The sequence below is a fragment of the Dermochelys coriacea genome, chromosome 6, assembly GCF_009764565.3.
Source record: "Dermochelys coriacea isolate rDerCor1 chromosome 6, rDerCor1.pri.v4, whole genome shotgun sequence".
NCBI classification, from domain to species: Eukaryota; Metazoa; Chordata; order Testudines; family Dermochelyidae; genus Dermochelys; species Dermochelys coriacea.
In genome coordinates this window covers 82,143,490-82,168,468 of record NC_050073.1, presented here as the reverse complement: position 1 = coordinate 82,168,468, position 24,979 = coordinate 82,143,490, and the positions used below count along the sequence as shown (strand labels likewise).

The window sequence follows — 24,979 nt, the reverse complement described above, 5'->3', positions numbered from 1 at the left end:
GCCATGGGGAAGTAGCCCAGGGAGTTGTAGCTGTCTCACAGCTGTTACAGGAGCCACTGTAGACAGCTGCAATCCACAGGGCCCTGGGCTGGAACCCGGAGTAGAGGGCGGGCCTGGGTTCCCTCCATCCCCCCAACTCCCTACTTGATACCAGAGGAGTTGAACTGGACTGTGGGTTCCACCAGAGGGGAAGGTCTCTGGCCTGTTCCCCAATCAACTAGGTGGATCAGCAGAGACTTCGGGGATTGTTCTTCTTCCTTTCCCCATGCTGGCCAGTGATGAGGCTAACTGAGCGAACGGCAGATTTGAGCCACGAAAGTGACCAAACTGAGGGCTGCTGTGAACATCTGAGGAGAACAAATCTGTCAATAAGCACAGGACCCACCAAGGCAGAGAAGGAACTTTGTCGCACTTAGAAATTGAAAATCTTTATTAATGATGTATTTCATGGGTTCACTAAATCTGCATTTACTTGATATATATCATGTAATATATAGCTGCAAACAAAATAATGTTAAGACACTTTAATATGTCATTCTTTTATTAAGATTCCATATAAAAATAATTTATAATGGGTTAATAAATGCTAATGGGTATTATAAGCATGTTACAGTCATAAGCAGTACTTACTATAGTGGATTATAAGTACCTCAGTAGAAAGTGTAATGAATGGTTATAAGCAACCTGTTGAACTCTACAGTTGATTCGTAAATTTTTAAATTATGCAGATTTTGCTCAGTAGTGAGCATAATTACCATTGTCAGTGTGCTTTTTTGTTTATCTAATGAATGTCATATACTTCTTTCCCTTCTCCTCTTCAAGGATATTGTTAATACAATCATCAAGCACTGCTCTCCTCAGTTCTTTTCACTTGGTTTGCCTGGTGCTACCATGCTTATTATGGATTTCATTATTGCAGCTGGTAGAGTGGCTTCTTCCTCTTTTCTCAATGTAAGTATTCATCAGTTCATTCTCTTTTGTGATTGTATGTAATCATGAGAAGTTTTAATAGAAAGAATACTATGCAACATTGTTCTTCAGCTAGTGTGTATTGACCTGTCCCAAAGAGAGAACTTAATGCTTAATTATTGAAATCACCAAGCAGTTCATTAAAACATAACATTATAAAAATCCTATATAGCAGGTATAATATAAAGAATTTGCTCTTTATTCCTGATGTCTGTTTAGCCTCAGAATTTCAGGAACAATTATGAGATAACTCTTAACTAAGAGACCACACATAAAGGTGTTTATTTTATCTGTCATCACCCACATGCATATCCAGAGGGTTTTTTTGTTTGTTTTTTTTAAACTTATAGAAGACGTGACATATTAACAAACTTTTAAGGGGAAGGAATGCTTTTTATTGGTCCATGGCTGCTTATCCTATACATGGCAATTTAAATGTAGTAGGTTTTGTAATGATGTTGCAATGTATCCTTTTGGGACTATTAAGAAGTAAAAATGTTGCAGATGGCATTTAAGTGTTGATAATCCTCCATTTTAGGAGAAGTGCTTTGTATACCACAGATATTACATTGTAACTATACAAAACTACTCCATGATCCACAGAAGCAATTAAATACCTTTTAGCGAGGGATGTTCATACAATACTACAACCTTCACTTAATGCTCACCATGAGTCGGTGTTATCTTGCTCTATATACATCCTGAGATATTTAATTTTTAACTTAGCAAGGTTGGCTTTCTCTTCAAAATCTTGAAATAATCAGAGCTCTGTTCATAGTGTATGTTGGAGACCTCTTGCCTCAAGAATGGGGTTCTTGGCAAAATACTTGGCAAAAAGCTTAGAAAACAACTACTGCAAGTAAATAATTTCCCCTGTATATTGGTTGAGATGATGTCAGTTTAGTTTTTGGAGCATCCAGTATAATCTCTGTGGAGTTTGCTATGCTTATGGCTATCAATTACTAAAAGCTCAAACCTTCCCCTTTTAAAATTATAATGACTGCCATGTACAGTTATTTACATAATTATTAGTTTGTATTGGGAGAAGCATTTCTGCTTCCAGTGCAGAGAATTTACTAATTCTTTCAATGTTTTAAATTGGATTAATTTAAATTACACGGTGAAATATGTTTTCATTTTTACAGTGTTTTCTTCTTAAAAGTGTGTTATACTAGAAATTCCTCCATATTGTTGCTGTACAGTGACTTCCAAGAATGGGGCTGGTGGCTCTTAAAATAGCTAGCTTTTGCGTTTGTACTTTTAAATGTTTATACCTTTCCGTTATTTCTGATCAGCTTGATTGGCAGAGGCATTATTTATCCTTTTAAACTTTCTATTTTGTGTTTGTAAGAAATATATATAGACACAGTGTTTCATCACAAAGACCATTTAAATTATTCTCTCTTATGGTAATACGGGATGTAGAGCCAGTACGTGGTAATGGAAATTTGATTTATCCATTTCAACACAGCAGCTTATTTAAGCAGTCTTAGTGTATATCACACAGCTGTACTTTTTGTGATAAATACAAACTGAGTTTCTCTCTGGCCTTCATATTGTCACCAGGATAAACTTAACAAAAATTCAACCTTAGGTAAAGTAGCTGTATATTTCACATTCTTAGTGCAACATGAGTAAATATTTTTGTTTTCCCCCATCCATAGGCTCCAAGAGTAGAAGCACAAGTTCTGTTGGGCTCTCTGGTCTGCTTTCCCAACTTATATTGTGAATTGCCAGCTCTACACCCGAACACTCCTGGCATAGTTGTGTCTCATTTCACAGATGTTAAGGTGGGAATATTGAGAACATGTGTATGGTATTGCAGCTACCAAGCTGTCTTTTTTTTAGTAGTATAGTGTTCCAGGTAATGTTTACTAATATTTAGACATTCTAATGTTCTTTTTAGATCTTTGTATGTAGAAAACAAGATTTAAGTCCATAAAATTTGTCAAAATAGGCTTTAACTTCTAAACATGTAGTTATTTTGAAATTACTGTTGATTAACAAAAACCATCAAAAGTGTCTGCATATGTCCTAAAAGTAAATATGCATTATTTTAACCATTTTGTATGCTTGGTCATTGTGATCACTTGAAAAGTTTCTCAGCTTTAAACAGCTCAGAAAGAGAAGAAAAAGACTTGAAGTTTCTAGATGCACTATTTATTCCACTTGCAGTTTATTTTCTTAGAGGCTGCCAAAAGCCCCTCTGTGCACCTCCATGGTAGCCACAATACATAAAATCAGGGAGACTCCAGCACATGAAGTTTTGGCTCTGTGACAGTTTAGCATAGTTGAAGGCAATCTGTGTCATGGATCTGTGTACTTCTGAGGTTCTTAAACTGGGGGTCGCATAATGTATTCTGGGGCGGATTGTGAGAAGCTTTAGGGAAAAAAAACTTGCTGCACATTTTACCCACAGCAATGAATAATTACCAAAGCTGATTCCTCCAGTCATATCAGGTCCTCAGAAAGTGCTGTGCATTTGACTCTAGATGGCGCTGTGCATTTTGATGGATTTGTATTAAGCTTGTATAGCGTTATACAAAGCTGTTGCCATCTGTACGCTAATGCATTTGCTACAAGGAAGTGTGCACATTTAATTGTACGCATTGACCACAATCAGTTTTGCTTTTATTACAATGGATTGTTGGCTTATTCGTGCAACAGAAAAAAAGAATATGCCTGTGTATTCTATAGCAGAGCCCTTATTTTTTTCTAAAGATTTTTGTGGAGACGTTTCTGGCAACTGAGTTTGAACACTTTCATCTTTTGTTTTAGGAACTCACAATCAAAACTGTATTAAGTTCTGCAAGAGAGGAGCCATCTGGCCCTGCACGGTAGGTTATACTTTAACAAGTGATGAAAGGCTGCCATATTATTGGAGGTTCTTTTATAATTACAGTATATTCAAGTAGGTATGTTGTAATCTAAGTTCTCCTTTTTAGTGCTTGTTCAAATAGTCCACTAATGGTACGTGCACCCTGCACACTTTTACCAGCAGTATCTGTTGGGGACTGCATCTGCATCCTGAGAGCCCTCGTGCCTCTGTCCAAGGACATAAAGGGCAGGATGACCCCAACCGCTCCCCAGTTCTTTCTCACACCTTGTAGCTTTGGATCAGAACTTTGCAATATCTGAGCCCTCACTGAACTTTGCAGTGTTTGATCTCTTGCTCACTGGACAGCCTCCTAATTGTTTGTAAATAGCTCTAGGTAGTGATTGTTAGATAGTTGTTAGTTTAGTGCAGGGGTGGGCAAACTATGGCCCACGGACTGCTTCTGTCCCTTCAGACATTTTTATCTGGTCCTCAAGCTCCTGCCGGAGAGTGGGGTCAGGGGCTTGCCCCGCTCCACTCGGCGCTCCCCAGCCCCTGACTCTCAATTCCCTTGATGAGTACCATCTTCTGGCATGTATAGCCACACTGCGTAGGCATGACTTCACCGCGCTTTTTCCAGTATCGTAACCCCCCCCCCCACGTGGCAGTCCCGCCCCTTGCAGCAGCGCACCCAATCCCTTCCCAGTCTCCTACGGCCCCACCCTCGACAGCCTCGAAACCACCCAGGGGCCGCAACCGTCCCAGCTAGGGTTCCATGGCAGTGCCTGTTACGGCCACCTTGGTATCACTCCTGGCTGGGCCCCTAGGAGTCCCCGGTACTGCCCCTGTAGAGCGTTCCCCCTGCCGCACTCCATGAGTCCCCCCTCTCTCCACCTCAATAACATTCATTATAGAGGCCTCCTCCCCCACCAGGCAGTCATGGCCCACCGTACAATTTCCATACCCAGATGCGGCCCTCAGGCCAAAAAGTTTGCCCACCCCTGATTTAGTGAATAGTTTAGTGCAGTTTTGCTTTTTAATTTATTCCTTTAGTTTATCCTGCCTCTGCTGTAGCAGAGTAGAAGTGTCTGGAGTTTAAGAACTGTCCTTCATGTGAATAATGCCCCTCAATGATAAGAACATCAGATGCTAAATGTGTTTGGGAGAAGGGCATATTGTTGATAGGTACTCAATTTGTAAGTCCTTCTCAAAAAGAACACAAAAAGGTAGGGAGCCACACTCGCCAATGATTTTATGGAAAGATCAATGCATCCCTCCTCAGATCCAAGAGAAACAAAGGCTGAAAACCAGAGCAATTATGTAAAAATATTCCCATCATCTCATCAGCCCGCTCCTTTGATGTGCAAGTAACTAAGGGCATGCCTGCAGCGGTGCAACTGTTCATATGTAGCTGTGCTGCTGCAGCGCATCAGGTAAAGAAGCTCTGTGCCAACAAGAGAGAGCTCTTCCATCGGTGTAATAAAACCACCTCCTGCATGGCAGAAGCTATGTCAGCGGGAGAACCAACGTAGTGCTGTGCACACATGCTCTTATGTCGGTGTAACTTATGTCACTTGGGGGAAGGAAGGATACTCGCACCCCTGAGCAGCAGAAGTTATGCCAGCATAGGCTATAGTGTAAACATAGCCTAAGGATCTTCCTTCTCAGCTGATAATAGCTGTCCTAGCAGGGGAAGAAAGGAACATTCTCACCCTAAAAAGTGTAAAACTCCACATTTACCCTTGGAGAAGGGTAATGCAAGTCCCAGATACAGTCCTTCTGTAACCCATGCAGACTCTTGTCACCAATCCTTAGTACCAGTCTCTTCAGTTCATAAGACCTTGCCCACACCAAAGCGCATAGTACTGACTATCCCTGTACCAATGCAGTCTGTTCACTTACCTTTGGTACTAGAGTTCTTGGTACTGAGGACTTACATGGCACCTAGAGAGTAATCTATCTCTTTGATAGTGGTCTCACTATTAGCATTCACTAAAATACCCCATTGTACTGACTGTTTATTAGATCCTGGTACAGAGCACACCTGCAGTACCAGCCAGAAGTTGCCTAGAGGGTCTGTCTAGCATCTCTGTCACAATGTTTCCACCACTAAAGGAGGAGTGCTCCTTCTCCTTCTCAGCTTCTGATCATGGTGGAGAGCCCTCTCCCTCTCATTCCCTGGGATTTAAATACATACATCTCTGATAGAGAGTCTAGGTCTCATTATCGTTACCCTAGTTCTGAAGTTCACAGAAACCCTATTTCTTGGTATCTTCCACCATGGTCCCCTGCTCCCTATGCTTTACAGAACCCTTGGCCCTATTGGGCTCGATAAGGCTTTCAGTGTGCCAATTGGTCAACATTTGTCACATGTTCCAGACCTATATCTCCACTTCTACTGTTGCAAAAAATAGCACTTTTAACTATTCAAGAACCAGATGCTTCTGCTGAACATCTAGATTAAGGCTCTGAAGAAGTTAAACAGATCTCATTATTTTAGCTCACATAACGTTGTCATATCCTCATATGGCTGTAGTTTTGTAAATGCCTTCTTCTTAGCCAGAGGGCAACACATCTTTTTGGGCATTTCTCAGCAGAATGGCAGATGTGCTAGAGATCCTAGTAGAAGTTGTCAAAGGGAAGTCATACAAGCTCTGTGACATCTTGGATACAACCATGCCAGGCCGTCTAGCGATGCCTGTTAATGAAGGTACCTTGTGAAATTGATCTGGCAGAAACTGGATTCTCTAGCTTCAACTTGCAAGCATTTACAACAACAATATCAAGTACCATCTGCAGGTTTCATACAGTTTTATATACATCCTGCTCCAAGATCCTCATGGTGTTAGCAGTCCGTGAAAAGATGAATCATCAAGGTCCTACCAAATCTACCACTTGTGATAAGGCGCTTAAGAAGTAGACTTAATTAATTGCAAAAATTCTTTGCAAGCCTACAAATGAGAATAGCCAATTTTCTAGCATTACTGGCAACATTTGACTATTTTGAATTATGATAACCTCTCCAAATTGCTAATAAAATCCCACAGGACTACAGGGAAAAAAAATTAAGTCTTTGATTTCAGAGTGGTAACTTGTAACACATATATCTCTTTAGGCAGATGTTGATGCATCTGATACCATGGCCAGGACTAAGAAACCACAGTTGCCATAAGAAGATCATCCTGGCTCCAAGCTTCCCATATTCCTTAGAAAGTACAGGTTATTACAGAAGATCAGTGGTTTGAAGACTTTGACTTACTCAGAAGACTGAGGCCTTGCATTCTTTAGGAGTGTATTCATCTGCTTTGAAGAGGAAAGCAGGTAGGCCTCAGTCTTACCTTACACACTCATATTACCCTCAATACAGACCTTCTCAGTCCCCAAGAAAGCATCAGAAGTTCCAAAGGAAAAAAACCATCAGCATCCTCTACATCATCTTCACATTCATCTACATCCTAGAGGAAGAGAATTTGCCGAGAGCTATGTATGACTTCTAGTTGCTCACTCTGTTTCCCCCCTTTTGGAAACCATCTTTTTTATTTTTATAGCATTTGGAGAACCATAACGGACCATGGGGCTATGGAGGTAGTAAAACCAGGATACTCCATTAAATACCACACCCTTTCCACTTGAATCGTCCCCTCCTTCTCCAGGGGACCCCTTCCCCATTAGAGCATGCTACATCAAGAAGCTGAGTCACTTGTAACTTTTGGTGCAATAAGAGATTCCAACAGAATTCAGAAGGAAAGGGGTTTACTCCCAATATTTTCTGATACCAAAGGAAAAGGGAGTCTCCTGACTAATTCTGGATTTGAGACAGCTGAATACTTTCATCCGATGAAGTGAGCTGTAGCTCACGAAAGCTTATGCTCTAATAAATTTGTTAGTCTCTAAGGTGCCACAAGTACTCCTTTTCTTTTTGCGAATACAGACTAACACGGCTGCTACTCTGAAAAAAGTTAAAGATGGTAACCCTGGCCTCCATAATTCTCTCCCTAGATCCACAGGAGTCGTACTCAGCTCTTGACCTTCAAGATGCCTACTTCTGTATAGATTTCCATCATACCTACAGAAAATATCTAAGATTTCAAGTGATCAGTTTCCATTATCAGTACCAGGAATTGCAGTTTGGACTGTCAGGGACACCGAGGGCATTCACCAAATGCCTGGCTGTAGTAACAACCTACTTGAGTAATCAATGAGTCATACTTTACCCATAGATCAATAACTGGCTCACCTGAGGCAAGTCTCCTCATTGACTCCTTTCAGCAGACTCTCCAGCTCTTTGCTTCCCTCAGGGATTCAGTGCACTCCTATTCTTGCAGCTTCCACATATCTCCCCCACTACGATCCAATCCCCTTCCTGCCTTTGAACTTATCTATCGTACTGTACTCTTCCCCTTCCCTTGATGTACCTGTCAATTGCTACCCACTTCTCTCCTTCTCACCTTACTTATTTTGACTCAGTACTATTTCTTCATTGTCTTTCAGTTTCCCACATTAGCTTTGCAACTGCAACTTTTCATGTTAACTTCCCATTCAATCATTTCTTCTCCCATTTCCTCTCCTTCATGTTTAGCCTTCATCTCTGGGTCATGTCTTGCACATGTGAAAATGGCCACTCCTTGGATTTTATCTTCACTTGGCACTATTCCCTCCCTGGCCTATCTATTGCTGAATTCTTTCTCTGATCACCATCTTCTCCTCTCCACTGCCCTTGATCCTCTCTTTCATCAACACTGACTCTGTAATCAACTCCTTAGACTTCTCCTATCATAAAGTCCACCCTTCCAAACTCCTGTCCTGTCTTGTACCTCTCATCTGTTTGCTCTACTCATGCTCTAAAGAAAATCAATGTAGATTTCTTCCACTAAGATTCACCATCTCCTCTTTATTGCGAATATAAAATATTAAAACATCCATGAGCAAGACCCAAAACACAAAACTAAACCCATGAGGTTGTCTTTTTGTTCTGTGTTTGTACAGTGGGATACTGGTCCATGACTGAGACTCCAAAGTGCTATTATGATACAAATAGTAATAAATAGGATGTCTTAAAAATCATGAGATTTTTAAAAATACTGATCTGTGTTTGTTTTTGGTCTGTTTCTTGATTTTTTTTTTAAACCTGTAGAGGATAGCCCTAACCCACAATTTGTGTGTGCTAATTGCAGATTGAATTTTTAATCTGAAAAGTATATGCACAATTGCAGGGGTCCTTCCTTTTTCCCCTGCCTTCACCTGCTTGGCAGGGAACTCCACTTTTACCCTATTCTAGCCTCTGGGATGAGGAATTGAGATTGTTGTAATTTTAAAATTATTTATATAGCATCATTAAATTAAGGTTTTTATGTTTTTCTTGTTTAGGAAACTGTAGTTATGTATTTAATGTATCTTGGAAGGCAGTCCAGAAATCACAAATATCATATATTATATAATTTTTATTGAAAGTAGTTGAGCATTCTTGGAATCTTGAGTTCTTCTTTTAATGTGTCAGTGTAGATCCTGCTGTAGGTGTGCATGTGCCTCATGCACTTGAGCTTGGACTCTTTTGAATAGCAGTGTTTGTCAGGGATTCTCATGTGCCCTGTTTGAGGATATAAAGGGCGGAGTGGCCACAACCCTCCTTCAGTTCCCTCTTACCACCTGTGGCCACAAGACAGAACTTTGACTGTCTGACCCAATTCTAATTCATGAAGAATCTCTTTACCACTTATTGAGATGTTTTTAGTTGGGCATTCTTCACCCCTCCCTCCCCTCCCAAAGGAAGTGAATAAGCAAGGTGAGACCCTCCTGTATATTCAAATATACCAGGATGAAATACTTTGCACCAACCATTGGTAATGGCAGATTCTAAGCCAACAGAGTTTAAATGCTGTGCTACTTGCAATGGTCTGATGCCCTTAATGCAGCAGATGCCTCTTCTGCCTTGGGGAAGGTAATATCCCTAACAAATTTTCATATGCCTTTCCTTCTCATCCCACACTGGAAAATCTTGAGACCAAGACTCAAACTACACTTCTTGCAGCAATCCATGAAGTTGCATTCGATCCAGGCAATGAAACGTCCTCCAAACCAGAGCTGAGGAGTCTATCTTTGCAAGTGCCTACATCTTTGATTCCAGAAGGGAGAAGAAATCTAAAAGGGTTCCAAAACCATCAACATCAGGGCTGGGTTTCCCCATGCTGACCACATTGACACCAACACCTGGGGAAAGTGATCTGACAAGTAAAGTACCAACACAGAATGCAAACACAACTCGTAGTGGTCAAACAACCATTCTGCAAGGACTTGAGATGAAGAGATAAGTGCTCAACCATCTATGATGTTGAAGGCAAAGTCAGCGAAGAAGGCTTGAGCAACTGTCACACTGGTATAAATATTGACGGCAAGATCCAACCTAATACAGACTCTGGCACCGACCAGCAAGCCCTTTGACAACTCAGTTATGCCTTCAAGAAGACACCACCACCCTCCTCTTTTCACTGGCACCAGCACCAGCAATATCCATGATAGAATCCTAGCCAGTGACACTGCCATCCCCAGAGATGCACTTTTTCTCATTGTCTCTGGGCCACTCCGAGTCCCCTGCTACAAGCAGAGAACCTTCTTCAAAGAGACAGGAGTGATACCCTAAAGAGAATGATTTTGAGGGCAGTGCTGAAGTCTTAGGTGTTTACACTCCAGTAGCATCCTGTATGTCCTTCTGGTACCAACCCCCTTAAGACAAAATATCATTTTAGTCGTCTTTGTCTTACATCAAACTTCCTCCCAAAGGCAAGTTTGACAAGACAGTTGAGAGCTACCCCAAAACCATCCCAGAGTTGACCTTTGGAAGCCATCTTGCCCCCTTTCTATTGAGCATGATTGGAGATTAAGGCCAAAACAGGAGTGCTGGACATCACCACCCATTCTCCATTCCTCTTCTGGAACTCTTCTCGCAGGAGTCTATTACTAAAAGTGGCTTCATTGTTTCATCTAGGAGCCATAGAAGAGGTTCTGCAGAACTTCAGAGAGAGAGAGAGAGAGAGAGGCTTCTATTCTTGGTATTTCCTTACTCCAAAGAAGAAAGTTTCTTCAGGTCTATGATAGGATGAAGATTCCCTGACAGATACATACACTGCCTGAGATTCAGGATGGTAACACTTGACTCCATTATCCAGTCATTGCATGCTCAGGAGTAGTTAATGGCTCTTGACTTATAGAAAACGTACTTCCACACTGCCATCCACCTGGCCTGTAGGAAGTACCTGAGATTTACTGTGGGGCCAAGCCATTATCAGTACACGGGACTGCCCTTTCAACTCTCTGCAGCACCAAGAGTCTTTACAAAAGTAACACATTGTACGTGCACACCTAAGGAAAAAAATCATCCATGTATATCCATATCTAGACGACTAGCTGATCAGAAGCAGATCACATTAGGAAGTTCTCTGACAAACCTCAACTATGTGCTACCTCTGTTTGCCAGCTGAGCCTCCTGGCAAACTACAAGAAATCATCTCATGATAGAATTCATATGGGCCAGGATAGATTCCATGATGGTGAGGGCATGCTTATCTTAGGACTGAATCCTCTCACTGGAGTTGTTAATAAGTATGGTGGTATTGCACCTGGCTGTAACAGTATGGCCTTGCCTCACATTATTAGGCCATATGTCTGTATGTACATATGGGACATCGCTTGCCAGACTTCATCTCACACCTCTACAACTCTGGCTCAGGTCAGTGTACTTTCCTGCGAAGCATCAGATGAGCGAGAGCTTCAGTTCTATCTTGTGTCCTTGCAGTGCTGATTTGGTACCTGCATCCCAACAGTGTTTAAAAATGGGGTACTGTCTGTGACCCGTCAGACCCAAGGCATTAATCATAGAAGCATGTGGAATAGGATGAGAAGCCTACCTGAATCATCTGCAAATTCAAGAGATGTAGTCCTCAGAGGATGTAAAATGACATACATGAGGGAGTACCTGCTCTGAAGCAATAACTGCCAGAAAGCAATAACTCTGGAACTGGTGCTACCTGCATGACATAACCACTAGCCGTGCACCTCTTGGGAGCCAACAGTGACTTGACAGACTTTCTAAGTAGACGATCTCTCACCAGCCATGAGTGGACACTGCTGAAATCCATCACCTACTTGATATTCCATCAGTGGGAGAATCCAGTGATAGACCTGTTTGCCAATAAGGACAACATCAATTGCACAGACTTCTGTTCCACAGGAGACATGAGCCTGGGATGCTTGCCGGACACCCACCTGCACTGAAATTGGGACATACTTTATGCCTTCCCACTGATTCTCCTAATCTCCAGGTTGATTGCCACAGGCAGATGAGACTAGGCCAGGCTTATTCTCATAGCTCGTTACTGGCTGAGACATTTCGGGCTAATGGACCTGTAGCAGATGTTCATGCAACCACTGATCAGGCTCCCAGATTGCCCAGACCTGTTTTTCCAAGATCAGGGTCAAAAATTGCACCCAGAACCAAAACTGTCGCCACTGTTGGCGAGGATGTTGGCTGGCTGAGCACCTGGAAAGAACCGCACCTCACATGTTCAGGAAATCCTAATACAAAGCAAAAAACTGTTCATGAGACATACATCTTCAAATGGAAGAGACTCACGGTGGCCAAACATGGCCTAGACCCACCGCAGCCACCCCAATGTTGAGGATTCTGGACTATTTGCTGTAACTAACACTCTGGGCTTCCATTTAGTTCAGTCAAGGTTCATGTGGCAGCAGTATCTTCCTCTAATACAGTCATTCTCAGTCCTCTCTCATCCAACAGTATTCAGATTCCTTAAGGGTTTTCTACATGCAGATTCATCATTTAGAGTATCTGCTCTAGCATAGGAAATCAACATCATCTTTCTAAAGCCCCTCTTGGGGTGCTCCATCTATCATCTTACACAATAAATAGTCTTTCTAGTAGTTGTCACCTCAGAAGAATGAGCAAGCTTCAGGCACTTGTGGTAGAGCTCCCACGCACTTTGTTTCAGCATACAAGGTTGTACTGAGACCTCTTGCAAAATTTATCCCCATAGTGGTTTCTAAGTTTCACTTAAACCAGTCAATCAACTTACTTGTGTTCTTCCGAAAGCCACATTCCATACAAGCGGAAAAGAAACTCCACACCCTAGAAATATCCAGACCTCTTCAGTACTGCATCAACCGGACCAAATCTTTCAACTCTCCCAACGTCCACTTGTGGCTATTGTTGACTGCTACAAAGGATCAGGCCATTGTGTCACAAAGACTTACAAAATGAGTAAGTCATTATCTCACTGTACTACCAGTTAGCTGCTGTACCTCTCCCACCAACTACTAAGGCCCTTTCCACCAGTGCCCATGTAGTATCCTTGGCTTGTTTCCAAAACGTACAGATATCAGTAATTTGAAAGGCTATTACCTGGAGCAATAAACTCACGTTTGTCAAGCATTATACACTGGACTTAGCTATTAGGTCAGATTCCTAATTTGGGAGAGCGGTACTCCAAATTCTGTGCAACTGATTCTGCTGATGTTCCTCATTCCAACCATCCAGGGAGGATATTACTTGCCAGTCACCTACAGTGGAATCCACACTGACTCGTACTACTGTGGTTCTTTGAGATGTGGTAATGCGTGGATCCCGCAACCTGTCTTTCATCCCTACGTTAGGAGTTTTTGGCTAACACAGGCTTTCGAGGGAGGGTTGCGGCTGCTCTGCTATTTATGCTCTTATACAGGAGCATGAGAAAGCAGAGGATGCATGTGCAGTCCCAATGGACACTGCTATTCAAAAGATTGTGAGCTCATGCGTGTGAGGTGCCGTGCACCTGTAGAGAGAACCACGCTGACTGCAACATCTCAAAAAAATAGTTAATGAAGAGTAAGTAACCATTCCTTATCTGTTTTTTGTTATCTAACCTTGTTTTGCAGATGTGTTGCTCTTTGCAGCCTTGGCATTTGGATCTGTGAGGAACTGGTTCATGAATCACATCATCCTCAGATCAAAGAAGCACTGAATGTGATTTGTGTCTCTTTGAAGGTAAGAGACGAGGTGTACTGCAATCTGTTACAACTTAAATTAAAAATGATTTACATCTTCAAAATCCAGTGTGCAAATTAACTAATTAATCCTCACAACTCTGAATTTGTCAAGTATCATTTTGCAGATGATGAGACTGAGATACAAGTTAAGTGACTTGCCCTACGCAGCTTAGTGATTTAGTGTCAAAGACAGGGTTACATACAGATGTCCCTGGCTTTCCAGTCCTGTGTTCACTCTGAAGCAAAGAATTAATTCATTTTAAAAGATTAAACTAACAGTTTTATTACCTGCCAAAGCAAGTCATTGCTTAATATCTAAAGGCCAGATTGTGGTGCTGAAGGGGGAAGGTACAAGGAGTATCCCTTCCTTACGCACCTGCACAAGTGCCAGTCACATTTATAGTCCCGGCAGACTGAGCCTCAGAAGTACTTCTTCATAGTGCAAGGCACCCTAAATGAGCCTAGGAGGCAGAACAATAGCTCTGTCCCTACTCTTGACCAGTCAGCAGCTCTGATGAGATGTGCAAGCGGAGTATTCTGCATCATCCTAAGGGATGTGTTACCTGTGCACTTGAGAGCTCCAAGAGGTATTATGCCTTTCTGGGGCAAAGTGCCTCAGAGCTGACATTGGGGCAGTGCAGCACAGTGTATAATCTGAACCTAAAGCAGGTCACAACTTTGCACAGTTGTAGTTTATGATGAAATTATCTATAGGAAAGGAATAACAGAACTCTAATTTTGGCAAAAAAGTAAAGGAGAATTGATTTTACTACTGTCTTACTTTAAAATATATTTGTAAAATTATCAAATACATTTTGTTGATGAGGAATTTTACAGTTCAAAGTTTTTTCACTTCCCCCTCAATATGATCTGGGTAACTTTATAAAATTAAAACTTTTACAATTTTAGGTTGTGTGGATGTTACTTTGTTATAAAAACCTCTAGATTTTCATGTGTTCTGGATAGCCAGGTGGGGTGAAGGATTGTTGTCCATGTGATTGCTATTTTGGCATTTGTTCACTCATTTGCACCTTATTTAGACATTTTGAAAAGCAATATATCAAATATAGCTAGTAGCAATTGGTGGACCAATATCAGCACAGTACTACTTGATGGAGGAGATTTATAGTGGAGTGATCTTGTCCTTTCTTTGGAGTGGTAGGACCCTCATTCTGAAACAGCCTAAGTTTCTGTAGTGATCATTAAGGCTACGATTTAGTTACTGAAAAAAGAACGAGGAGTACTTGTGGCACCTTAGAGACTAACATTTAGTCACTGGTATTTTTAGTAAAAGTCATGGGCAATAACCAAAAAGTCACAGTCAGTGACATGTCCATGACTTTTACTAAAAATACCCCTAACTCAATCTTAGATGCTGGGGGGGGTGCTGCTCCGGGGCAGCCTGGGACTAGTTGCCTGGTTGGGCAGCCCTGGGGTCAGCTGCAAAAGACACAAAGTAATGGGAAAGTCACGGCTTCTGTGACCTCTGTGAAAGACTTGCAGCCTTAATGATGGTATTCTATAGCTTTCTTGACAATCTGGTCCATTGCCAAGCTTGTTCTTTAGCCAATCTTCCTTCTTCCCCCCCCTTCCAACTCAAATATGTAAACTATATTTTTCCCCTATTAAAAACCATTCCTTACTATTCTGTCATTTATTGAATAATCAGAATACCTGGCTCCTACCCAACGTCATAGCAACTTTATTACCTAAACATTTTGCAGACTGTATGTTTCTCAACAGCATGCTCTGTTTTCTTAACCTTTCCTAATAAGTTCGTCTTTTCAAAACCTTTCTTAATTTTCTTATTCTCACCTGAACTCTCTACAGATAGTCTTTTTGTCTGTGTAAACAGAATGGTGTGCATCTTTGGAGGCTAACCCTTGCCAAGTGAGCTAAATAATTCTGTTGATGTTTTCAGCATGGTTCTTTTAGTAATAAACATCATATTGCCGTTGCCTATTTTGCCACATCATGTTTAGGTGTAACACCTTCTCAGTGACCTGATAGTCTCTCCAGTATCCTATAACTTGTACATTTCATGGTTTGAGCCAATTTCTGTGTGAATTTGATATTAGACAAATGTCACAATTGATTAACTCATCTCTCCAATTTATCAAAATGTGCAATAGTTAATCCTGTCCATCCAAAATAATATGTTTTCCCGTTTGTTCTCCCATTCTTTTTATGAACAATCATTTAAACCAGTATCTTGTAATAAGTGCACTTATTAAGGTATGGACTTGAGTATGCTTGAATGGAAAAACACTGTTTTCAAGTTTGGCAAAAACTTGGAGCATGCCACCTTTTCTGTCACCTTGAACACTGGGGTAAAGTATTTGCAAATGTACTGTCTAATATGAAAAGTTCTTAAATACAGTTTTGTGTCATGGAGAAACAAGCCAGATGTAGACTGGTAAATCAATAATGTCTTGGCTTCCACATAGTCAAGGATTTGGACTCCCAGAGTGGGTTATTTTCTTGTTGGGAGAGGAATGATGGCTACAGATACAGGAAGCTATATTTCTAGTCTAATGTATTGACAAGTACAGTATGTACACCATTGAACAGGAATGTAGATGACAAAAGCAAATTCCTTGCTTATAACTCAGATGTAGAAACTCATTCGGAACTCCAGCCAAATAGCTATGTCCAACTATAGCCAGCAGTTTTTCTGTAAACTCTGTCTCTTTTAACCACACTGAAAGTCTCAGCCTGAAAGATGCTAATTGGCCATCTGTACCACTGCAGCTAGAGGTTACGTACCACTCAATAATATCTTGGGCTTGGAGCGACTTCAAAGCCTTCCAAAAAATACCTGCGGCTGACAACCAGTTATCAGAAATTGGGCTCAGCTGAACCAGTGTTGAATGTATCATATAGGTAAAGGCTAATTACTTATTTCAGGTCCTCAGAGTAGCAGCTGTGTTAGCCTGTATTCCGCAAAAAGAAAGGAGTACTTGTGGCACCTTAGAGACTAACAAATTTATTAGAGCATAAGCTTCGTGAGCTACAGCTCACTTCATCGGATGCTTATGCGTCAAATAAATGTGTTTAGTCTCTAAGGTGCCACAAGTACTCCTTTTCCTTTTGCTAATTACTTAGTTAGTTTATTAGTGCTGTTTTGGAAACCGTAGCTGAAACCTATTCTGAGTACAAGACGTGGGGGGGAACAGCCCAGAAGTAACTTTAGGAAAATGCATATTGAGGATGTGGATGGACGTCTGATGGACCATCTTGAAACTGTGACTCAGTCTGATCAAAGAAAAATCTGGTAATACAGTGGAGTATCAAGCACACATGCAGAAGACCTAGGTTTATTTGAAGAGAAATGATTGAGAACGAAGTATACATAGTTTGAGCAACATCTCATGGACTTGTCATCCCTTATATATACACCATGTACACTGTCACAGAGGAAGTAATATCTTAATACTACGCTTTAAGACAAAATTTTGCTAATATATACACCAATCAAAGTGACACAGGTGGGTGGTGGTATAACCTTCGGGGTAGTAAATAGTAATGACAAAACAAGTTGTTATAGAGTGGTCTAAATTGCCTGGTTAAATAGTCACAAACCAAGAAAATGCATATTAATACAACCAAATGCGAAGTAGTACATCTGGGGAACAAAGAGCAGAGGTTATACCTAAAGGATGGGAGACTCTGTCTTGGAAAGCAGTGACTCAAAGAAGGACTTAGGCATCATCATAGATAATCAGCACAGCATGAGCTTCTCATTGCAATGCTGTGGCAAAAAAGGCTAATGTGATCCTGGCATGTATAAAAAGGGGAACAAGTGGGGAAGCGATCTTGCCCCTGTACATAGCATTAGTAAGAATACATAGTGTCCTGTTCTGATGTCCACTCTTTAAGAGGATATGAAAATACTGGTGAGAGTTCAAAGGAGGGCCACGGTGTTGGAAAACAAGCCATACGGTGTGAGGCTTAAGGAACTCAATATATTTAATTTATTGAAGAGACGGTTAAGAGGTGGCTTGGTCACTGTGCATAAGTGCTTACACATGGAAAAAATATATCTGATAGCAAAGGGGCTTTTCAACCTTGCTGGCAAAGGCACAACAAGATCCAAGGGCTGGAGTTGAAACTAGACAAATTCAGCTCTGAAATAAAAATGCAATTTTCTGGCTGAGAGAAATTGAACATTGGAACAGCTTACCAGGGTGGTGGTGGACTCACCATGGTTTGGAGTCTTGAAGACGAGATTAGATTTTTTTTTTTAAATCAAATGTGCTTTAATTCAGTTTCTTGGATAAATTGTATTGCCTCTGTGCATGCAGGGGGTTGGGCTGGGTGGTCATGGTGCTCCCTTCTGGCCTTAAAATCTGTGACTGAGTATCCCCTGTTCATCCCCTTTCTTCCTGGGCAGTGGGGAGAACAGGATTACTTGCATTGCCTGCAGCATGCTCTTAGCACTTGCAACTCTGCATTAAAGCAATAACCATAATTAATTAAATCTCATGCTTCAGGGCTTCAGTCAGTTGCCAGCAGAGGTCAGGAAGATTCTTAAATTCAGTAATCTGGACATTCAGGATGTCCATACAGTCCCCAAGTTCCTCCACCCCACTGTCTGTCTCGCATAGTATTAATGAGTTTCTTGATGGTGGTCATGCAGGTTTTAAAGATACTTCCAGCAGTCTGGATTTAATTTCAAATTCTATAAGCCAGTTGTCAAGCTTTCAGGGTTTTTTTTTGTTTGTCAAGGTACTGTGAAGGTCACCCAGGCCCATAAGTAGAGAATCTGTAGTCTGCTTATTGTACTCAACCACTTCTGCATTATTGTTTAGCAGATCAGAAGAGATTATTTCATCAGGAATAGAAGAGAGTTCTGTTTTAGACTTACCCTCTGAAGCTTTTCCTGCAGATTTTAAATTTTCTTTTGCAAATGTCTGCCTTCTTTCAGTCAAATGCAAAAAAGTGGCAGAATCTATAGCCACTAATAAACAAAAGTGCAAAACTAAATAGTTTGAGAGACAGAAGAGAACTAACTGCTTATATCTGCTCATTTGTATCCCTCTGACTGACTCACAAGAGTCATCCACAAGATCTCTTGATTCTGATGCAGATAAATAAAATTAACTGAAAGTATGCAATCAGCACCTTTTCTTGTGCTTCATCAAAGTGTGTAACTTCACCCGTTCTTCCCAGTCATATTGAAGATATGAAAAATTCAAAATGCAGCATCTGTGGCGGTAAGAAGCTGGCCCAGGATGCAGCTTCCTCTCAGAGCATCTGCCATTTTTCTTATGCCACATGAACTCTCTAACTCCTTGCTTTATTGTGCACCATAATTTTCTTTTCATATTGTTTACAAAAAGCCATTGTGACAACCATAATTATTTTACTACTTTTTTCTTTTGCAATGCAGTTCTTTTCTGTCATGAATATTTTGCTATTCAGAAAGTTACAGCTACCCTAAATTCCTCTTCCTCTTAATCTGTATTCCCTTCCCTTACCCTAACTTTTAACTTTCATTTTTAAGTCTGCCTTTTTGAAGTTTGTAAGGTATAACATTCCAGCAAGGGGTCATAGAACAGGACTAACGACCTCATGGGATCTCCTGGAAATCCAAGATGTTGTCTCTAAGCATCTTTTACAACTGGGGTAACTGCCCCTAGGTTCAGTTCAGAGCTGGACGCGTAACCACATGGAAGTGCATCCCCTGAATTTGAGAGAAGGTGTGCTCTAGTTCAATGGTAAGTAAAAGGAAAGTAAACGAAAGATCTAAACCTATCTGATAGCGTTTTGACAGTGTTGGAAACCTATGCTAAATAACTGTTCCCCTCCATACTGCAAAAAAATAAGCACAGTGAGCCTGGGGATTTTTCCTAGCTGTAAAGAACATAGGCATGCAGGCATTTAGGCTTTGAGTGATTTAGGTTGACCAAATGTATTACAAGGTTAGCATTGCTAAGAGATACTTAAAGCAGTTTTTTGTATATAGGCAAAGGGTTATTAGGCTATAATATTGTCTTAGCTGCTACCCTATTCCTTAGGCTATTATTCTAGTGTCATAATTAACTGAGTCTCATGGGGAGCCAACCAGGAGTTGAATTGTTGGAATTTTTGAGAAATAAACCTTTTTAAACGTGTTTTTGAATAGTGTATACTGGACCCGTAGCCTGAAGAAAAATCTGGTACAGTTTGTACTCCGCTAACACAATTGCAAATGTCTTCTCTCAGCCAAAGGAAAAAGAGGATGTCTCCAATTAGGCGTTACTGTTAATAGATCAGAGTCGAAGTTTCTTGCTAAGGAAAAAGCAATGGTTCTTGTTGCTATTCAAACTAATTGAATTTGAGTGCTTTAGTTAGGGAACCATTAAAGTTCCCTGAACTAAGCTTCAGAGACTTATGCCCAAGAAACCACCCATTGTTAGAACTGCTATCATTGTCTCATGGAGGTCCAAAGATAGAGCAACAGGAGAGAAACCATCAGTTTATATTGGGACAAAAAAAATATTTTTAAGTGCAAATTTTCTTAGTCACAGTTCCAACTAGTGACATTATATCCAATGCTTCCATTCTTATTCCAGACAATTTTAGTCTTGCGGTCAACCATCACTATCTTTGCTCTTTGATGTTGAACTCGCTGCATTAGTAATAAACTCTCTGTAATATAAAAATAGAGTACTCAGTGCTTGGATGAGGCACATGGGAGATTAAGGCCTTGTTTACGCAACAGGGAAAAGTCTATCTAAGCTACGCAATTTGAGTTACGTGAATAGCATAACTCAAGTCGACATAGCTTAGATCTACTTACTGTGGGGTCCACACTACGCGATGTCAATGGTCTCCTGTCGACTCCTTACTCTTCTCAATCTGGTGGAGTACAGGAGTCAACGGGAGAGTGATCTGAGGTCGATTTAGCGGGTCTTCACTAGACCCGCTAAATCGACCGTCGATCACCACGCATCGATTCCCCAGTAAGGACAAGCCCTGAGTAAGAAAACTGAAGAGTGAAAAAGTTAAAAGGATTTAATATGCAATCTAAGGAAAAGATACAAGAATTATTAACAGACTTGGACAGACTCAGGTGATCTAGAAAATAATTTGAGGTGATGATAATGAAGCAGAAATTGAGGAAGTGAACCTAGATAAACAAGATTATTTAGAAGAAGCTAACCAAGTAAGATCTCTTGATTCCCAGGCAGGATGATGAGCAGTTCATCATATTGCTGCCGTCTATAAGTATTTATTTGAAGTTTATTAAAAATGTCAGAATCCTCTAAAATAAATCCTTTAAAATAAAATTCCTCTAAAGGAAATTTCACACAAAGCTGTCTTACAAGTACAGCAAGGGGAAGGTGGGGGGAATATGGAACAAAACGCTACTTGCCACCTTTCTGCCTGGCAAAGTGTGGCAAGATGGGGAGTGGAGGAGAAAGCAGAAGTAAAATTTTAAATAAATTAGAGTGCTAAGCATATGCATAGAATGCCTTGTTGCTTTGTTAGAAAGTTATGGTGGTGAAAATATTAGTGTTATGGAATCATTCACGTACCACACAGGAAAGGTGTAAAAAAACAAAAAAAAAACCCCAGTCATGATGGTAATTAAGTCCTTGTTAACATAACTAATACATGATTTAGCTTAATTTCCAGTGCAATTCATAGTGATACTCTAAAGTAAAGTAATGACCAAGAAAATTCAAGTGTGGTCAAGTCAATAGGAGGAAGTTATCTCAGACTATTGAATATAAAGACAAAAAATTATAGTGATCCTAGTGTGACTAAGTTCTTCCTCTGCCTTGGTGGTTCCTGCGCTTTTTGGTGGACTTGCTCACCTCAGAGCAGCCCTCAGTTTGGCCTCTTCTGGTAGAGGCTCAAACCTGCCTTTCACTCAGCTAACCTCATCACTGGTCAGCATGGGGGAAACAGAGAACAATCTCTGCAGTTTCTGTTGTCCCACCTAGAGGGTCGGGAACAGGCCAGATCCCTTTCCAAATTAGATCTTCCCTTCTGGTGTTGCTCTCAGACCAGGTCAACTCCTCCTGTGCCCAATCAGGAGTTGGGGGGGATGTGGGGAACCTGGGCCCGCCCTCTACACCAGGTTCCAGCCCAGGGCCCTGTGGATAGCAGCTGTCTACAATGTCTCCTGTATCAGCTGCATGACAGCTACAGCTCCCTGGGCTACTTCCCTGTGGCCTCCCCCCAGCACCACCTTTATCCTCACTGCAGGATCTTCCTCCTGAAGCCTGATCATGCTTGTACTCCTCAGTTCTCCAGCAGCACGTCTTCTCACTCCCTGCTCCTTGCATGCCCTCCATTAACTGATGGGAGGTCCTTTTTAAACCAGGTGTCCTGATTAGTCTGCCTGCCATAATTGATTCTCATATGTTCTTAATTAGCTTCAGGTGTCTTACTTAGCTTGCTTGTCTTAATTGGTTCTAGCAGGTTCCTGGTTGCTCTAGTGCAGCCCCTGCTCTGGTTACTCAGGGAACAGAAAACTATTCATCCAGTGGCCAATATATTTGCCTTCTACCAGACTCCTGTACCCCACTGGTCTGGGTCTGTCACACTAGATACAAGAAAACAGAAGTGACATTTCATCAAATTCAGTTAGATGGCCAAGATTGGCAAAAACACAGATTAGATACCATTCCCAAATTTCCTGATGTTGACTATAATCCTAATCATGTGTTTTAACTAAATTTAAAAGCTATAGTCTTTTATAATTGGAACCAAGGTTCAAAGAGCAACTATAGGATTCTTTGAAACAATTATTTTTTAAATTACATTTGGCTATTGTTGGATCATAGGAACTTCCACACTGTGAAACTAAGGGTATCCAATAAACGGAAATAATAAAAATCAAATAAATTCAAATTTTATGTTGTGAAATATCAAAATATGTATTTCTAAACATACTGGAAAACTTGAGCTCTACACTTACAACTTTTCTTTTATTATCCCACAAGTCTGTGAACACAAAAGTGGAATAAAAGTTCTTCCCTCTTGACCCCTACTACTTAGGTAAAAATTCAAAAGATCAAAGAACAAAAGTGGAAAATATTTGATATTTCAAAACCACAATGACATACAAGTTTCAGAGGCTTAGCCGTGTTAGTCTGGATCTGTAAAAGCGGCAGAGTCCTGTGGCACCTTATAGACTAACAGACGTATTGGAGCATGAGCTTTCGTGGCTGAATACCCACTTCGTCAGATGCATGTAGTGGAAATTTCCAGAGGCAGGTATAAATATGCAAGCAAGAATCAGGCTAGGGATAACGAGGTTAGTTCAATCAGGGAGGATGAGGCCCTCTTCTAGCAGTTGCGGTGTGAACACCAAGGGAGGAGAAACTGCTTTTGTAGTTGGCTAGCCATTCACAGTCTTTGTTTAGTCCTGAGTTGATGGTGTCAAATTTGCAAATGAACTGAAGCTCAGCAGTTTCTTTTTGAAGTCTGGTCCTGAAGTTTTTTTGCTGCAAGATGGCTACCTTTAAATCTGCTATTGTGTGTCCAGGGAGATTGAAGTTATTCTCCTACAGGTTTTTGGGTATTGCCATTCCTAATACCTGATTTGTGTCCATTTATCCTTTTATTAGGGACTGTCCAGTCTGGCCGATGTACATAGCAGAGGGTCATTGCTGACACATGATGGCGTATATTACATTGGTGGACGTGCAGGTGAATGAACCGGTAATGGTGTGGCTGATCTGATTAGGTCCTGTGATGGTGTCACTGGTGTAGATATGTGGACAGAGCTGGCATCGAGGTTTGTTGCATGGATTGGTTCCTGAGTTAGAGTTACTATGGTGTGGTGTGTCGTTGCTGATGAGAATATGCTTCAGGTTGGCGGGTTGTCTGTGGCGAGGACTGGCCTGCCTCCCAAGGCCTGTGAAAGTGAGGGATAGTTGTCCAGGATGGGTTGTAGAAGACTGATGATGTGTTGGAGAGGTTTTAGCTGAGGACTGTATGTGATGGTCAGTGGAGTTCTGTTGGTTTCAGAATGACATACAAAGTTCACCTGGTGGAACTGATGATCAAATGAAAATTAACACGCATTAAGATTATGTAATCCTTGCTTTTATGATGTTTTAAATTATTTTAGCTTTATTCAAAAATTACAAGTTTATAAACAGTTTTATTATTAAAATTATTGTTAATTTATGAATAATGTAAAGACAACTGATTGATCCTAAAGTTCTCTAGCGTAGGTCTCGCCTCCAGACTACGGTGTTACAATGTCCCCCCCTTACTCGATAGAGGGGAGGGATATGCAAGGAACATAGGCTATATCTGGACTTAAGCCTGTGAGTGATTTTGTTTGACCAAATGTATAACAAAGGTTAATATTGCTAAGAGATGCTTAAAGCAGTTTTTTGTACATGGGCAAAGGGTTATTAGGATAAAGGCTGTATAGTTGTCCCAGCCACTACCCCTCTTCTTAAACTATTTTCCCAGTGTCAGAATTAACTCACTGTCATGAGAATGTGTGGAAATGAGTGAATGCATATCCTTGAATAAGTTGTTAATTTTATTTAAACAGTCAAGACATTTGAATCTGGGGCCTAAAGTGGAAGCTTGCCTAACAGTTTCTTATCACATGACAACTTTTTGTGTGCTGATTTCGGGAGACCTCTGTTTACAGTTAGTAATGATTTGGGTTACAATCTATATACATCCTAGCCTGGAAAGCTTCGATGTGACTCTAAGACAAAGGTGTCAAGTCATTAGTCCCTGATGATCTATATCATCCTGGAACTGCTAATCAAGCAAGAGTATCTATTAGAGCAGAGTAGAGGAATCATTGATCCCTACAAAAGATGCTTACCATTTGGAGAAAAAAGGGGGGGGAAATTTCTCTCACACCAACCAGATACCTGAGTTGTGTCCTGCTCTATTCTGTGGACTGGCAACCCAGGGAAGGAGAAGTGAAGAGCACTGGAGCAACTAAGCCAAGTCTGAGGTATAACCAAGAGAGGTAAAGATCACATCCCCATTGCATGCAAAAGCACAGATCACATCTTGTCAACAAAGATACCGGTAAATATCAACTAGGACCAACCACGTGAGTTAGAGACTATAAAGAGAAGAAAGTGTGAAGATCCTTCTGTAGAACAATTAGAGGGCCCTCAAATCATTCCAGTGCCCACTAGCACGTGCGTGTGTGTATGTAAACGTATGTTTTTGTGTTAA

At 41.0% G+C, this 24,979-nt stretch overlaps 1 protein-coding gene across 6 annotated transcripts in view; it reads left to right on the top strand.

The window, feature by feature from the left end:
• Positions 1–24,979, top strand: part of RALGAPA1 (Ral GTPase activating protein catalytic subunit alpha 1) — a 240,622-nt gene that overhangs the window by 120,187 nt on the left and 95,456 nt on the right. For all 6 annotated transcript variants that reach the window (XM_038407488.2, XM_038407491.2, XM_038407485.2 and 3 more), the window contains 4 exons: positions 823–951; positions 2,634–2,759; positions 3,748–3,806; positions 13,709–13,817. In XM_038407488.2, coding sequence (XP_038263416.1) covers positions 823–951; positions 2,634–2,759; positions 3,748–3,806; positions 13,709–13,817 — 423 coding nt within the window. The remainder of the gene's footprint in view (positions 1–822; positions 952–2,633; positions 2,760–3,747; positions 3,807–13,708; positions 13,818–24,979) is intronic.